At 43.8% G+C, this 14,250-nt stretch overlaps 1 protein-coding gene across 2 annotated transcripts; it reads left to right on the top strand.

Moving 5' to 3' along the window:
• The first annotated feature begins 1,849 nt into the window (after window positions 1-1,849).
• Window positions 1,850-12,571, top strand: LOC115043058 (serine/threonine-protein kinase 35-like). Of its 2 annotated transcripts, none has more exons than XM_029501135.1 (4): window positions 1,850-1,868; window positions 2,236-2,936; window positions 4,604-5,345; window positions 10,301-12,571. In XM_029501135.1, exons 2-3 carry the CDS (start codon window positions 2,249-2,251, stop codon window positions 5,320-5,322), a joined length of 1,407 nt encoding a protein of 468 aa, XP_029356995.1. In that variant the 5' UTR covers window positions 1,850-1,868; window positions 2,236-2,248; the 3' UTR covers window positions 5,323-5,345; window positions 10,301-12,571. The 2 variants fall into 2 exon arrangements, with proteins under 2 accessions (XP_029356995.1, XP_029356994.1); XM_029501134.1 differs by lacking the exon at window positions 1,850-1,868 and adding an exon at window positions 2,016-2,107.
• Window positions 12,572-14,250: the final 1,679 nt, after the last annotated feature.

Here is a 14,250-nt window from a genome sequence, read left to right as displayed (position 1 = left end):
CGGATAACTGGCTGGTAGAGTGAAGCTTCTCTTAATGTCAGCAGCAATGGCAGACACCTGAAAAGTTAAGAGAAGGTACAACAAAATAATAATGCTAATAATAATAATAATAATAATAATAATAATAATAATAATAATAATAATAATAATAATAATAACAACAACATGTATAATCATAAGAATCATTCAACAATCACTGATAAATACTCATCAGTCATCTGGGCTCTCATCAAAATGAGCCATAAGAAGCTGAACTACCTGGAGAGTCAAATCCCATCCAAACCCTGGGAAACAATAGCTTCGACATCACGGTGGTTTGATTTGGTCCTGATGTACGCTACAACTGCTTGTCCACATTCCTTCATGGAAAGCTCCAAAACTTGCAGGACTTTGATATCTGTCAGCAGCTCAAAATGAGCAAAGATGCCCCTCTGAGTAAAAAGGTATGTCCATTTCATCCTAAGATCCTCAATGGAGGATGCTGGCATTTGATTTATGTGGGTATGCTGAAGGCTGTATGTAGTCTCCATGAGATCCATCACCTCCACCCTCTGTCCTCCATTAAAGCTAGTAACATAGCTTGCTTGCCTTAGCCCTATTTAGCAACCTGAACTAATGAAACAGACCAAATGAACAGTCTGGAATGTCAACATTTCAATAATCATGCAGACAAAACAACGCTGGACACTACCAGTTTCATGAGATAAGCATAACTTTACCTGCTTTGTTGAACTCCACATGGACTTCTCTGGCTGAAATGATGACAAAGCTGTGCTCCCCAAAGTCAAGTTCAGGAATGGCTAGTTAGGCTACATCTTGTCATTCAAAAATGAGAAGTTTGAGGACATTGGACCACAATCATCAGTAGGATGCTGATGAATAGTGACTGGAATTGAGAAGGGACCATAGCACGTCTCCACCGCTTGTAAGAAAATACTGTATAATGCTGTTAAATTACAGTTTCTCATTGTTAATTAAGCAATAACTATTAATTTACATGTAAACATGAATATTTAAGAGTAGTTTCCAATTCTTAAAATACAGTAAAATACTGTTGTAATCCATCGAAAATGTACGGCAATTCATTATAAATACTGTTTAAAGATGTTAAATTACAGTTATCTACTGTTATTGTTAATTGTATTTTACAATTATTATAAAATACAGTAGGATACTGTTGTTAATCCACAGCAATTCGTTACAGTGTATTATAAGTTTGCTTTGCAAGAAATAGGTATAGTTTACAAAATGAATACTTGCAATGTATGCAAAAACATAACATAAGACATATGAAACATGCCTATATAAATCTCTAGATGAAAAATTACATTTAAAAAATTGAAACCTTCACACAACAATCTTGTAAAGCGTGAGAAGGTTTAGCATCTTGATAGCTTTTTTTTTGTACATTCTGAAATTGAAGAAATGCATTGTTGTAGACCCTGGTAAGGATGGGGTGAATGTGCCCGAGCATGACGTCATGCCTTTACCTCTGTAGGACGCGTGCTGCCACACGTGCCCTCGCGTCTCGAGGACGCGCGCACGTGTAGTACCACGCTGGATCAGACTGGATGGAAGGAACCACCAGAAGAAAATTGGCGGGGGGGAAAATGGAAATAAATAAGTTCTCAAAGTGAGTGGAGGAGGAACTGAGCAGAGGCTCAGACTCAAACTCACTGACAGGTCAGCACGTCACGGTAAGGTTCACCACTGAAAAAGAAGAAGAAGAATCTCTCTCTTAGCAAACATACGGTATAGCCTCATTAAAACTTGTTCCCGCCTGACGCTGATGACGTTCACGGTAGACGTTTGTTAACACAGCTCGGGAGTTTAGTGGACGGCCCTGGAACCCGAGCTCCCTCACAATGGTACGGTCTAGATACTGGCCTGAGCCTAAACAGACAGGAAATTACTACATCTCTGAGTAAAAAAGAAATAGTTTCACATGGCATTTGTTATGATCATATAACACTTCCTGAAGTGAGACGAGAAACGTCCGTCCCGCTTAGTGTTCAATCTTGGAGAGTCTTGTGAGTTGAACCCAATATGAAACAATTACTACCTGCCAGAGAGGATAAATAGGAGGTTCGGGGCCCTTGTGTTTCTAGTAAGGTGTGCTGATTTGGCATCAGCTGTTAAGTCATTTCTTCGAAAGGCGAACGCCTGAACTGTTTTGCTTTATTTTAATAAATAACCCGTTGTTAATTATTTAAACTGGTTTGTTTTATTTTGAAGGTCCCGTCCTAACATGCCGCCGGGCATTGTGTGGGCCTTCACCCCTTCCGCCGTCACTCCTCCCCTCTTTAACCTACATTTCCCAGCCACTTTCCTCCCTGATTTCAGCGACGGACGGAGACGTGACGGGCCGCACGGGGGCCGCCGCCATGTGCGGCATGTGGACATTTTTCTGTGTAACATTGGAGTCGTGAGGGATCGCGGACGTATGGAGAAAGTTGGTGGCGACAACTGGCGGAATCGCACGAGGAGCGCGCGAGCGTGCCGTAGACAACAAGCCAGAGAGCGAGCGGACGAGTCCGCTGTGTTGCGGTGTCTGAGTGTGGGAAACACGGAAGAGGACCATGACATGGAGGAGGACACCGGCCTCTTCAAGCAGGACGGCCTGGAACGAAAAGTCATGGCGCCCCGCTACAGCCTACTCCGGGAGGTGGGACGGGGAACCTACGGCGTGGTCTACGAAGCGGTGGCCCGGAGGTCCGGAGCTAAAGTCGCCGTGAAGAAGCTACGATGCGACGCGCCGGAAAACGTGGAGCTGGCCCTGCAGGAGTTCTGGGCGCTGGCGAGTCTGGAGAAACGACACCAGAATGTGGTGCAGCTGGAAGAGTGTGTCCTGCAGAGGAACGGGATGGCCCAGAAGATGAGCCACGGCAACAAGAGGTCCAAACAGTACCTCCGGCTGGTGGAGACCTCTCTGAAAGGTCAGTCCCCCTTCCCCTTCTGACTGAAAGAATTTGCCTTGACCTCCCCAGACGCGGCGGTGATGGAGTACACGGTTGTTTCTGTTTCAGTAATCCAACGAAATCAAAATGAGTGCGTCTTTTCGATGTAGTTATGGTTTTCTGTCCGATACAGCAGGCCACGCTTTGCATGTAAACTGCAGTAGTACGGTATGCCTGGACTTATTGAGTGGCAGCGGCGGACTCTTTGTAATGATTAGTCGTCGGGGCTGGTTTACGATCAGTTTCGGTTTTCTAGGTCGCCGCTCACTGCTTCTCCCGGTTAAACCCGAGGATGCCGGTGAATGTCGGTTTTTGAGGCCGTAGCCGCACCTTAACGCCTGCCTGTCAGGTTCACTGTAAGTAGCTTTGTCTGATGGATTTGTCCTCAGTAGTCTGAAGTGTTGTCGCCATGACAGTGGCTCGTTGGGGGATGGGCAGTTTGTGAGGGAGCTCCTGAGGCTCACACTGACTAAAATGGAGTCCACTGTGTTTGTCTTCACTTCACTGCAGTCAGTGACTAAAGTCTGTCTTCGTCTGCGAAGCCCTCCACACTTAAACGTCTGCATTCAATTTGGTCAGCAAGTGTGCTCCAACTTGTTTCAAAAACAAGGAGCCCCGTGGGGAACGGTTCATTGCATTCGATGTTCTTGTTGCCACTCCGTCCACTTTGTTGTGGGTCGTTGGTTCTTCTCTTGTGCGTTTGCGTGGTGATACGGGTGTCCTTAGGACAGATGTCTATGGCCCTTGTGTATTAAAAAAAATAAAATAAAATAAAAAAAAGTCTGACTGAATGAATAACAAAGTAATGTTCTCATGTCCAATGTCATGGTACCAAAATTTAATCTTCCTATTTCAGTCTGCATTCACTATATCATCATCGAGAAATATCAATAGCACTTCTCTACCATACTTATCTGACAACCTGCAGCACACAGTGGAAAATATAACAAGCATTTTTAACTGTGGTTTCCATTCATTTTGGCTTCTGATGGCTTACAAATGTCAAGATGGTCAGGTCAGTAATGTTAAATTAGGGGGTTTCACTCAGTATTGTTTCACTGCCATTGTGTTGCTTTGGAACGGCATTTTCCTTCCAACACTGATCTAACTGGGAACAGGGCACAAAGGTAGTTGAGCAGTAACCTCCACATCAGATGTCGGGCCTGGGGGTTAAATGTGGGGAGACATAGCTTTTTCCCTGATAACAATTCCTTGGGGAGAAAAAAAAAGCCAAATTTGCCTTATTCTTTTTTTCCTCCTTCCTCACTCAGCAGAGAAGAACATGATCATGGCATCAGCCAATCTTAGGTCCACTGTGACCACATGGCTCTCTGCTGTCAGTTGTGACTGGTGCAGGTACACCTTTGCTAATACCCTGGCCTGTGTGCAGTGTAGTTGGTGTCTGCACCCTGAGAAAGCCTGATGGAGAAACTGTGGACTTGGGTCTCTGTGCTCTCATTATCTTTTAACACTGACATCCCTCATAGTGAACCAAACTGAATGTGTGTCCAGAGGACCACACATAGTATGGTGTAACTGGTGTCCTCATGTAAATGCCCAAATCCAAATCCAAATTATTTTGTCTAAAAAAAAAAAAAAAATCTGGTATTGTGTAGTGGTGTGACGTGACTGTTTGTCTGTTTCAGGTGAGAGGGTGCTCAGCCCTCCAGAGGAGCCATGTTACCTCTGGTTTGTCATGGAGTTTTGTGAAGGCGGTGACCTCAACCAGTTCATCCTGTCTCGACGGCCCGACCCACGGACCAACAGCAGCTTTATGCTTCAGCTGACGAGTGCTGTTGCCTTCCTACATGAAAACAACATTGTGCACAGAGACCTGAAACCAGACAACATCCTCATCTCAGAGAAGTCGGGGGCACCAGTCCTAAAGGTGGCCGACTTTGGCCTGAGTAAAGTCTGTGCTGGTTTGGGTAACACTAGTGAGGGCAAAGAAAGTGAAGAGAAAAACAAAAATGTCAACGTCAACAAGTTTTGGTTGTCATCAGCATGTGGCTCTGACTTCTATATGGCCCCTGAAGTGTGGGAGGGCCACTACACTGCCAAGGCTGACATATTTGCCTTGGGAATCATCATCTGGGCCATGCTGGAGAGAATCACATTTATCGACGCGGAGTCTAAGCGGGAGCTGCTGGGAACATACGTGAGACAGGGAGCAGACATTGTGCCAGTGGGTGAGGCGCTGCTAGAGAATCCAAAGATGGTGCTGAGCATCCCGCAGAAACGCAGGTCGTGCATGTCTGATGGCGTGAGGAAACTGCTTCAGGATATGCTCGCCGTCAATCCTCAGGACAGGCCTGATGCCTTCGAGCTGCAGGCCAGAATGGGCCAGGTTATGTGTGTGTCGTGACACCTGGCCACAGTCTCGTACAGGTATTGTGTCTGCCTTGTTTCTAATGTGTTACGATTGTTTGTTTAGTGACAGTGTTCACATGTTGGCTGATGTAATGAGTTTGTTTTAGGGATACACAGTAACCCTAACCCTGGAGAATCTATAGCAGAACTACAAATACAGTTCAACACATCCAGATTGTTACTCAGCTCGTTGTTTACTGTACAATGATCAGTTTCAGGACTTATCACAAATTCATTGAGGTCCTCTATGACCTTTGAACCACCTTAACCACACCCGCTTTGGTTCATAACTGGTGAAGGAGGATGCAGGCTCTTTAGCATTGTTCTTTTACAACAAGTTGCTGATGTGAACAAAGGAGTTAGACACTGTTGAACGTCTTTTCCTACTATTTCAGCAATTATTGTGCCTTGTGTGACACAACATTCAGGCTAGTTTTTCTAGCCTGGTGTCCACACAAAAAAAATCTGAAAATGCATAAGACATGACAGTCATGCACCTGACCGCCACCTGGTGCTGTAAACAATAAAATTTGCCTCTACAGTTGTACTACCAAAAAAAACAATTTAACAAATTTAACAAACAGCTCCTACAAAAATTCAAAATTAATCTTCCATAATGTTTCTCCACAGATAGTCCAAGCTGATCATACCCAACTGCGACTGAGGAGGTCCGTTGCAGTTGGGTCTGATCACAGTTGTCTATCAAGATGAAAACACAAGCCCAAGCAGCTTTTCTGAGAGTCTTACGTTCAAGAAATTTTAGAGTTGTGTGGATGGAGGGAGAGAAGTTGAGTTTAAAACGAAAATGTAGAAGTGTCAACAAGCCAGAGACTAGCCCTGACCCTGATGTCAGTGTGACACTGTCCTTTTACATGCAGGTGTCTGAGAAGCATGGGGTGCCTGTGGAGGTGCAGATGAGAATGAAGAAAAGTAGTGTAATGTTCTGGGTTGTTGAGGACTGTCAGAGCCTCAGTCATTGGGTGGCTGACAATCTGTGTGAGCTGTTGTGACCTGTTCTTGCTCCATAGTGTGTGTGTTTATCTGTATGAGAGGGTGGGGTCTGGCTGCTGTGTTGCCTAGGGCACATATTTAGTAACAGCAACGGCTGGCCTTCATGCATGTGTGCACACATCAATCATCCTGCCTAGCTGAATGTAGTGCTTGTTGTGCTGGAGCTAACCAGGACACCTCTTATGCAACCAAAGCACCAATCACCACACAGCTAATGTACTTTTCTGCATGGAAGGTTCATATGATGGTAATCTACTCTGCTCAGCAGCACTCCCTCCCTCATCCTCTAATGTGTGACGCCACTGTTTAATCACTCCCTTTTCCACTCTTTGTTCTTTCGTGTGTGTGTGTGTGTGTGTGTGTGTGTGTGTGTGTGTGTGTTTGTTGGGGGGTGATGAGCACACACAAGCAGGGTGGGGGTGGAAGCTGCAGACATCCCAGCAGTCAGTCATCTGAGGCTACCTACACACTATGCTGTAATTTTAAAATGAACACCATCTCCATTATGACAAGTGCTTTAGCTCAGTATCTTTAACACAAACACCTGAAGTCACTGTGAATGTGTGAGCTAGTGTAAATAGGACACCCATTGTGTCAGTTGTACTCTGGTTATTTGTTGTGGAAGATTGTGGACACCAGCAAGGACACTGGCTCCTTGATGACCATTTTGACCTGATAGCCACATATGTTGTCACTGCTGCTCTCACTGGCTTAGCAGCAGTTGAGAGATCTAGGACTACAGGTATCAGAGTCAAACTACTAATCAGGGACTGTGTTCTGTAGTGTTCATATTCAGTGGAGACATTCATCGTCAGATTCCTGATTCCCTCTACACTCCAACTCCATCTGGCTTTGCCTTAAGTCACTCCCAGGTCACATGACTCTGCAGTAGTCACATGCTATTTACACAACTCCCAGGTAAATGCCTGTCCAGGTGGTTCATCCTGGAGACAGGCTGGAAAACATTAACATTACCTGTCAGACCGACAGCTAACTGTAAATGCATGTGTGCTCTTCATGGCCTTCATAGACACTGGCCCAGTAGTTGTGTGCCTGTTTACCTGAGCTAGGTAAACGCAGCCTCTTTTGTAACCTGTTTAATCACAGTTGCAGGAGAGATGACTCCTCATGTGAGCAGGAAGGTCGTTTAAACAAAGCGCATTCAGTTGAACAGCTGAATGTATTGAGTTGTTTTGTTGTGTTCCTGTGGGGTGAGGTCTGCCTTTCAATCAGTTACGTAACATGAACATCTAGTTATGTTAAGCTTACAACAAAAAGTTTGTCGCAAAAAATCCTGCCCATACTTTATGGCAAGGCATTTCATGCAGAACTTGCTTCTTCAGGGCGTAATAAGATTTTGGTTCATGAGTGGTGGCATGAGTCGTCACGTGATTGTGCTAGACCAATAGAGTAGCTAGTTTATGACAACAGACCAGCAACATGGTGGCCTCTGGCTTTATTCAACGTTACCGATATAGAGGAATTCTCTCAAAAGTCTTCTGAAGTGTGCCAAATGGATTATAAACAGTGCTTTATACATAGCCACCTCCACGAAGAACAATGAGGCAAATACGCGATAAGGTGTACTTTTTATGTTCAGTCATTTTGATCAATAAAAGGAAATAATTATCAATGACAAGGACCGTTCATTTATTTTTGTTGATTTTCATTTATTTGCTCATTATTCAATACAATGCTGATCAACCATAAAAGCAATCTGCATGAAAAACATGTATACAATATATAAAACAGCATAAGAAGATGAATGACCAATGCAATCCAATTCTGAGGCAATACCACGACATGCTAGTCCTCACTGTCAGTGTCAGGGCAGTTGTCATCTTCCTTCTGCTCGATTTCCTTTGTGTTTGAACAGTTGCAACACCTGCACAAGTCTGTGCAAAAGCCTTGTACCTTGCCTCATTGACATTTTCAGTAGCTGGCTGACTATACAGGTGACATACATATTTGCAAAGTAGTGCAAATGTTGAGTGGTCCAAGCTAAAGTCAGTACCTAGATTTTTAAAAGTCTTAAGGTACTTATCTTTCACACATGCCACAGAAAATGTTTTTCTTTTTGCCTTTACCATAAAATGCACTTGTCAAGTCACACCCAGAGAATGTATGTATCCCAATCAAGGCTGAACACACTGGCTCCGAGAGCTGATGACACCTTGGTAATGCCAATGATGTGTGTCCTGTTGCCCGTCCCTTTGAAAATATATAAGCTGCATGGTAAATTTGTCTGCAGACTTACAGCAATGACTCCCACATCAGTGTCAGGGCTCTTAATGATGGCAGTTGTATGCTCCTGTGCAGCATGTTGTGCGTGTAAAAACATGTGTTGTGTCACATTCTTCATGATCACACAGCAGGTCTTCAACAGTATGAACAGATTGTACACTTGTCGGACTCAGAGTGGTCCTGCTCGATGTTGATGGGATGGTCTTGCTTCTTGAGCGGTCCGTATCATCTCCCCTCGCTCTCTCTCTCACGCTCGAGAGACTTGTCCACTTGTCAATAAACCTCCGGTAGCATGTGGGATGGAAGGCAGAGTCCTCGGGAATGCTTTGCGAGTTTGAAATCCTGACCTTTCGTGCGTCACAGAAGCTGTGCATGTAGCACTATTTATGTCCCGAAGTCTTTTTTTTTTTTTTTTTTTTTTTTTTTACACCACTTTCTGGTGAGTTTTCATTTTCTTCCGCACTGCTAGATGAGACTCGGCTGGCAGCCATCTTGGTTTTCTGTTTACCAAATGCAGCTACCCTATTGGTGTAGTCCGATCACGTGTCGACCATGGCACCTCTCGCGAACCAAAACCTTATTACACCCTGAAGACGCTAGTTCTGTGTAAAATGCCTCGCCATAAAGAATGGGCAGGATTTTTTTTGCGACGAACGTTTTTGCTGTAAGCTTAACATAACTCCTTTTTATGAACTAAAGATTGTGTTGTTCGCAGACGTCAGAGCGGAATCCAATTTCTGAAAGACTGGTTCACCTTGCGGCTTACTGCTGTCTGTGTGTGTTGCAGCGGACAGGGAACTCTGCAGTGGGTACTGCTGTTTGCTGTTGCTACATTTACTGCTCTGGCTCAGCACATCTCTGTTCACGCTCCTCTTCAGGAGTAGTGGAGACCTGGAGCTGGGGTTTGTTGTTCAGACTAGACATGAAACTGGTTTTACCCTTAGGTATGGTAGATCAGTAGTCAGTATTACAGTTTGATTTTTAGTTAACTATAACTCTGATTGGTTACAGTTGGGGCTGGGCGATATGGCTTTAAACATTAAAATCTGTTTTTTTTTTTCCTCCTTTTTAAAAAAAAAAAAAAAAAGACAAATGATTCAAAACTATTTTTACTTTTGTTTGGTTATCCCCTTGCAGTTAAAAGTATTAAGTTTCTTGCAAATTGTAGTCAAGGGGTGCATGAAAGTGAAAGATTTTTCATTTGAAAAAAAAAAAATCATCAAAAACTACAAATTCAAATGAATCTATAACATCTATATATTGCTCAGCCCCAGTTGCATTGGGTAATTAATGTGGTTAATAGAACTCTCATTAGATCTCCGTGCCTTGGAGCTCAGTGTGATGTAACATCACTGTGCAGGACAGGTGGCGGGTATTTTCACAGCCATACATTAACTATTCTGGTGTTTACAGAGTAGACATGCAGTAGATTTTAAAGCCAGTCTTGGTACATTTAGAAAACACTGATAACTGATCATTTTGGTCACTAATAATTCGCATTAACTTTCCTGCCTTGAGCCAGCTGTACCAGGAGTGTAGGGGTTCACTGCCTTTTCCATAAAGGCAGAGGGAGGAATCATTGAAATTAGTCACTGTTGGAGCCACTGATGTGATCCCTGTAGCCCTATTTTCCACTGATTCCTGTTTTAATTGATGTTCACTTGTCAGACTAGTGTCCTTGTTCACTCTAACATTCTTCTTCTTCTGTATCTCTGCAGACATGTCTCTACCTGGCGCTGCTACATCACAGAGGCTCTCCCTGCTCACCGAGGACTGAAGGAGAAGCACAGATGGCAGGCAGTCTTACAGTGTGGATGTTTGTTTTCTGTTGTATACAGCCAGGTCATCTAACAGACTGTCCTGCCTATTGGAAACATGTGGCCTGCTGCTTAGTGGGAAGCTGATGGTCCTGATGTAGCCTCATCTCATCACAGTACAGAGGTCTGGAGAAACCCCCCCACACAGAGGTTTGATGGTGCGTGATAATATTCAATGAAAACAGTCAGAAACTTTGCTGCTGAGTACCTGCAGATGGGGAGTTTTTTTTTGTTTGTTTTTTTTTTTGTTTTTTTTTCCTCCTGTGAGTGTTGGATGAGTCACTGGCCTTGTGTTGGTGTGTTTCCTGTGTCCAGCAGGACTGGGAAGATTTAACGGGAAGTGTGTCAATGGTGTTTGCCTATCAGTGGGTCGAGTTTCTCCAGACATCTGTTGGTTTGCAACAATAGTGTTTGATCTGGGTGAATTCCTCTGTCATGGTATATGTAGTTTGTTTGTTTTGTTTTTTATGCAATGGCTGTGTATGTCATGATGTAAATTAATTTTCAGAGATTTAATCAATTCTGTAAATTTAATATTGTATGTAGCGTTGTCTGCAGTATCCTGATTCAAACAGCTTGTAATGACAGAATGACAGTCTGATCAGTGTGAAGGTACAGACATATTTTCAATGTATAAGTGATCTTATGACCCTGCCCCTGCCAGCCCCCCGATCACTGCAGGTGTTTCCTGATCTTACTGTTGTGGTGTGTCTGTCCATAGAAGACCCCATCTCCCCCCTCCCCCTGCCAATATTCAGCCCTTAGCAGCTAATGCAGCCGTCTTAAATACCTGTTCACTCCAAACAGTCCAGCATGTGGAGCTGGTCCTGGTCCTGGACTTGGACCTATATGAGTTTCTCCTTAAGTGAGCATCTGTTTGATGTGAACATTAGGGCTAAAACATCATACTTTGGTGTTCAACATTTTCCAATGAGAAGTATGAATTCAGTAATGGGACAGGTTAGAAGCATGAACACCTCCTACACCACACAGATGACTGAACATCAACATCTGGACACTTTCTCTTTGAGGAGAAACAACATGGAGGTCATTTGCACACCTGTTTTTAAAATCTGACTTATGGACATGTCGCACCTTAACTTCCAGCTCCTTACACCTGTGGTGCCTTTACCCTGACTGGTAGTCGGGGGAGATGTGGCTAGCTGCTATTCTGTTGATTCCTGAGGTGGTTAATGATCCTCATAAATTAATCAGCCACACCCACCCTCCCCCCATCCAAATAACATTTGGAATAGGAGCTTTGACATAAAGATGAACTTTTTATTGCTTTATTGTGTGATAGCAGGTTTTCAAGGGGAAGTGAACAGTTCTGATCATCTGTTCTTTATATAATTGTTGATCAAATGAGTTCAGACCTGAGTGATATGTCTGTAATCAGAAAATTAGTTTAAAGCTATTTTTTGTTGCTGTTGTTTTTTTTTTTTTCCTGAAACCAAAGGTAAGAAAGTGGGAAAACTAAAATGGGACCTGTTTGTTGAAAGAATTCCTGTCTTTTTAATTGGTCTACCTCATGTTTCCACATCCTCTCCTGTTCTTTACTGAGCCGCTTTTTCCCCCTTCTCTCTCAACACGCACATTCCTCACTCAAGAGGTGGGAGCTGGCAGATGTGTCTAAAAAGTGTTGAATTGTAGAAGTGACACAGCTTGACTATTTCTTTCTGTTGTACTGCTGTTGGAACTAGGTTTACACTGATACACATGTTTACAGATGTTTAGCTACAACTAAACCCATCTCACCTGCACGTGTCTGACTGGTGTTTGAATAAATTGTCCTATTGAAGTGGAGATGAGTGAGCGGCTATGTACGATGAAGAACTGCTTTTATCTGACTGTAATCAAGAGGAATGTACTGAAGATGGAGAAGCAGCAGCACCCTGTCTGAACTGAACAGTCGCTTTCTGGTCTCATTTGCAACACTCTTCTATGCAATGCTGCCTCCCTGGATGACTGTGGGGCTTAATTTAAGATATTCCTCTGCATCTCACCTTGAAAGGATCTGACTTTACCTTTTGTTTCAGCAGGATTTCCAGTCCATGGTTGTTCATGAATATGAAGCCATTTGCTTGAATGAAAACTTTTTTTTATTATTGTTACTGTTGCCGACTTTGTACATATCAGAGCTCTGTTTCAATAAAAGTTGAACATACTTCATCTGTGTGGCGTTTGAGTAACAACGACTGGAGTTTTTGGTGGAATTTATTAGCACATTGTTTCCATAGCTGTTACCTGGGTGTGTTTGCATGTGATTACATAGGAATAACTGAAAGGAGCAGGTAGAAGATAACGATCAAGCATCAACCCTGAGAGGTGAGCTCTTTCCCCACACCCCAGATGTTCTCTACTTGTTTTGACTTGTCCAATGACCGGGTCAGGGCCGTCAGCATCTTTTCTTTGTTGACGTTTTTAGCGGGTGATACATAGTTGGTGACTGTGCTAATGCTAACCCTGGCTCTCTGTACCGACATGGTTCAGGTTGATTCATTGGCGAGATTGGTTGCTCAATTTGGGAAGGAGGGGTACTCTGGACACGCTGACAGGATTTCATGTGATAGACAAACCAATCAATCATATTTACAGCTAATTCAGAACAATCGATGGGCCGAATACCTGCAGGGAGAACTTCCAAACTCCCCAGAAAAGCCGAGAACGCCCCTCTCAGCGGGGTGGCAGAGCTAACCACTGGCCCACTGTACCTCCTGTTGCTCAAACAGATCCTGAGTTACTCATCCAGCGGTGGAGCTGGTTTTTAGGTCAAATAGTCAGGCACTGATCTCATCAGTCATCACTGAATAAGCTGTCTGTTCGGTCAAATCAATCAAACCCAGCGAGGTCACTACAGCAAATACGGCTGTTACACAGGTTGTAACTAATGATTGTCAGCATTGTGTTGTTCTTCACCTGGTCCATGTCAGCTGATTAGAAACAAGCCTCGCGAGTAATATCTGAGACACTAAGAGTGAAAGAGTTGATGACAAAGGCTGTCCCACCCCCGGGGACCAAAAGACCCAGCTGCCCAGTGCCAACAACAGGGGTTCCAACTCAAACCTTATTTCCAAGAAAAGGAGCACGCTGACATTGTTCCACACGTGGTGGAGGAGCACAGCGTGAAGGTGATTCTGCGGCGATGAGAACTCAGTCACACCCCTGCTGTGATCTGACTGTCTGCTTTCGGTTTTATTAACTGGTGTGATGAGTTTGATTTTGAGTCCCTCCTGTTGAGCTGTTGGCCTTCCCCACATCTAAATACAACGGCCACAAATGAGCTGACACAGTGCAGTATGTGGCACCAGCTTAAGAGGCCCTTTGATTTTCAACGACTTCATGTGTCAGTTATTTGATGCCCCATAATGTGACAGGCCTGTTTTCGATGACTGCAGCAGCACGATAATGTTAGCCTGTCACTCGTTACTGTGTTCTGCCCTGAAATGGTGGTGGTCTAGCGCGACATCTTGTGGCTGTGATGATCCCCTACAGAAGATTCAGATAAATAGTGACAGAGTAACTATTGTTTCATGGACTTTTGGGATTTTTGACAGAAGTTTGTTTCCTGACATGTGGTGACTGAAATTCTGTCCCGTGGACAAGCCTGATAAGTAATGCTTCCACCATCACGTGAAGAGCGAAAAGACCTTTGTTGACAGCTCAGTTTTACTTGTGACATATCAGAATGGGTAAAGGCTGCGCACAGTCTCTAATACTGTGTCTCTGTTCATGTAATTCTTTCAATCTAATGTTGTGAGTGGGCTTTAACAAAAAAATAAAAGTCCTAATTACACAACCTGAATAAACAAGTTGAATGTATATAATATGTGGAATATAACAAGTGGAAT

The sequence above is a fragment of the Echeneis naucrates genome, chromosome 5 (genome assembly GCF_900963305.1).
Source record: "Echeneis naucrates chromosome 5, fEcheNa1.1, whole genome shotgun sequence".
NCBI classification, from domain to species: Eukaryota; Metazoa; Chordata; class Actinopteri; order Carangiformes; family Echeneidae; genus Echeneis; species Echeneis naucrates.
Note: the sequence above shows the minus strand (reverse complement) of the source record. Positions and strands in the feature narration are given on the sequence as shown.

Excerpts from the sequence above, each read along its gene's own strand:
- LOC115043058 (XM_029501135.1), top strand. The coding sequence starts at position 2,249 with ATGCCGCCGGGCATTGTGTGGGCCTTCACCCCTTCCGCCGTCACTCCT. Across the intron at positions 2,937-4,603 it reads GGTGGAGACCTCTCTGAAAG|GTGAGAGGGTGCTCAGCCCT; the intron begins GTCAGTCCCCCT and ends TGTCTGTTTCAG.